The following is a 3,159-nucleotide window of genomic DNA, read 5'->3' as shown; positions in this document are numbered from 1 at the left end:
CATAGTAAGGTACACATATACATTGCAATAGAATTAGCTTATCAAATGCATAAAATTTTCACAAATGCATTGCAATTCACAGATGCATAAAGCACATGTAAATTTGTTCACAAATCCACCAACGTGTACATTAGCAAGGTTCAGTCTCACATAAATAAGGTACACACATAAGCTCACATAAATGAGATCTCAAACATACATTGAACTCACATACACCAACTCGATTCAACATGCATATTAGAAATCAAATGCTGAGCCTTCTTTGGTTTCTTGTACTCACCATTGCAGGGCTGGTAGGTTGTCATGTTTTCCTTCTTGTACCCATTGATGAGCTATCAAGTGGCACCTTTGGAAAGTCAATGTCCTTTTGATCTAGCCCTTGCTTCTTCCTTGTGGGTTTCACCATGCTTTTGCCTTTAGCCTTCACAGGTTGATCTATGTGTGTAGCGACAGAAAGTGCTTTCGGGTGACCTGACCCACTTCTTGACCTACAAATGTTACACATTGGCAATGTTTATACATCGGCAATGGACCATATTCTACATTTGGAGTCATTGCATGGCATCTCATCCTCATCCCATACTTCGGAGTCATTGCATGGCATCTCATCCTCATCCCATACTTCGGGCCTGTTTGCCAAACATTTTTTTTTCAAAATAGCTCAGCTTCACTAAAAAAGCTACTTGTGAAGCTGAGTTGTGCCAAACAGACCCTTCATACTCTATAACTCATTTTCATCCTCACTATTATCCTCATTGTCATCAACAACATCGGATGGGTGGACGAAGAGCCTGTCGGCACCGTCTTCCTCCATACGTGCGCCGCGCCGCTCGGGCTTCTCTTTTCCTTTCGAGCGTGAGAAACAGAAGGGGAAATAAAGGAAACAAGGGCATTTTAGATATTTTGCATACCTTCCGATGGAAAAACTAACGGTACACTCTAGCAGAGTGAACGCCATATAAGTAACTGAATATAGTTTTTATGCCTCATTGATAAGTTCAAAAAATAAAGGGCCAAAAGGAAACCATATTTTCTTTTGGGCCAAACAGGCAATTTTCTCTTGATGATCAAATAGCTTGTAGTCCATAATAATATATATTATTGTACCCGGGCCACGAATTGTATACTATTCAACCCCTGTGAGGCGGTGAAAGAAAATCTCGTGCGTTCCAATCCAATGTTTTCGAAGGCCCACGGAGCAAGTCAGGCCCCGGCAATGAAGGCCACGACGCGGTCCATCAACTGCTTGGCGTTGTCGCACTCGGGCTTCATCACGAAGAAGACGTGCTCCTCGCCGCTGGACTGGAGCCACTCCGCGCTCCCGGGCCACGCGCTGCCCGCCAGGGCCTCGTAGTACGCACGGTCCCTCGCCGCCAGCCAGTCCTTCTCCGCGGCGCACACCAGCACCCGCTCGCACCCGAGGCGCTCCAGCGCCGGCGCGCCCGGCGCGGTCGGGTTGATCCTGGGGTCGTCCGCGCCGTCGGCCGCGTCGCGGCACGCGAACGTCCACACCTTCTCCGCTATCGCGACCGCGCGCTCCGGCTCCCCATCGATAGCCGTGCTGCCGCCGAAGAAGGCGTGGAGAAAGACCGCGCCCTCGATCCTCGGCGCGCCGTTGTCCGCAGACGACGACGCCTTCATCAGCACGTTGTGGACGATGTTGCCGCCGGCGCTGTCGCCAGCGACGAAGACGCGGTCCGTGTCGCCGTGCTCGGCGATCCAGTCGTCCTGCGCGGACGCCGCCCACTGGAGCGCGGTCCAGCAGTCGTCGTAGGCCGCGGGGAGCTGGTGCTCGGGCGCCAGGCGGTAGTTGACGGACACCGCGAGGACGCCGGCCGCGGACGCAAGGGAGGTGAGGTAATTATGGTACATGGCGAACTTCGCGGACCCAATGAGGAACCCGCCGCCGTGGAAGTATACGAGGACGGGCAGCTTCTTGCCGGAAGGTCCTTGACGCTTGGGAAGGAAGAGGCGCACGGAGAGGCCGGTGTCGGCATCGAGGACGATGTCCTTAGAGGAGACGCCGCTTGTATCGTCGACGCCCGCGGCCACAACCGGTTGGCTGATACGAACTACCTTGCCGCTCTTGTACATACAGAAGTAACCCGGGGCGTCGAACACCACCTCATCGGCGTCCGGTTCCATGGCTACCTGACGTGTTGTATTAGGCTCTTGGCTAGCTCCTAGCTCAGCGTCGTAAATGGTTTAAGCCTCAGATCGATCAGCTGGTTTTAATGCTTGTTGTCCTGCAAGTTGCACTTGAAGACATCGGACGTGAAAACAGACTTGCCGGCGCGTTTTGGCAAACCAGCGTAGCTTTACGATAATTCTTGGGGACAGAACTTCTATTTTATTCTTTGCGGTATAACTTATTAGGAAATTAATAGGTATAGAAACTATACGTAGTTTCTAGCATTGGGACTGCCCTTAGGGGAGAGAACATGACCTGCATGGTGCGTAATCCCTGATGTCAACCTAGATAGATCTTTCCAGAGCTGGACCGTAAAAAGTACTGTTCATAAGAAAAAATACTATTTATGCTGGTTTGTTGTGAGAGAAAAACACTGTCCCGGTTGAAAAAACAAGCTGAACAAGCCGGCTTCTTGCTCAGCCGAACAAGTCTAGTTGATCGCTGTCACTCGTTAGCCTCAGCAATTGACATACTGTTTACATGATCAAATCACTCTTAAGTTACCGTTAGTTTGGCATGTTTCCTCTGGTGTCAAAGATGTAATTTTCCTTGTATATTCTTATGCTACTATGACACAACATACAGTCAGCTATAGAACTTACAGATTTATTTCCTTAGAGCATGTACGAGACTTAGTACGAGGTTTCGTACTTTCGTTTGAACTGTAAGCATTTATAGAGATATATATAAGACGTGCTTATGTGTGTTCGCTTGAACTGTAAGCATTTTTATATATATATAGCTGGCTATAGAATAGCTTATTCTGTGGCCACTTTGAGTTACGATAATTATCATGCTAATTTACGAGATTACAGTAACTCCTTACTAAGTGATTTACTATAACATTATCGTAAATATCACCGTGAGTGGTAGTAACACGAGTATCGTAAATGCATATTCATGTTATCATAAATTTGTACAAATATTATCGTAAATCAAGGTGGCTATAAAATAAGTTATTATTATAT

The 3,159-nt window shown here is 48.0% G+C and overlaps 1 protein-coding gene across 1 annotated transcript; it reads right to left on the bottom strand.

Moving 5' to 3' along the window:
• Positions 1–1,198: 1,198 nt before the first annotated feature.
• On the bottom strand, positions 1,199–2,171 carry LOC136551929 (tuliposide A-converting enzyme b1, amyloplastic-like). Its single transcript, XM_066543457.1, has one exon. The coding sequence runs from the start codon at positions 2,143–2,145 to the stop codon at positions 1,204–1,206; it is 942 nt and encodes a 313-aa protein (XP_066399554.1). The 5' UTR covers positions 2,146–2,171; the 3' UTR covers positions 1,199–1,203.
• Positions 2,172–3,159: the final 988 nt, after the last annotated feature.

The sequence above is a fragment of the Miscanthus floridulus genome, chromosome 4 (assembly GCF_019320115.1).
Source record: "Miscanthus floridulus cultivar M001 chromosome 4, ASM1932011v1, whole genome shotgun sequence".
Lineage (NCBI taxonomy): Eukaryota > Viridiplantae > Streptophyta > Magnoliopsida > Poales > Poaceae > Miscanthus > Miscanthus floridulus.
This window is presented reverse-complemented; position numbering and strand designations above follow the sequence as displayed.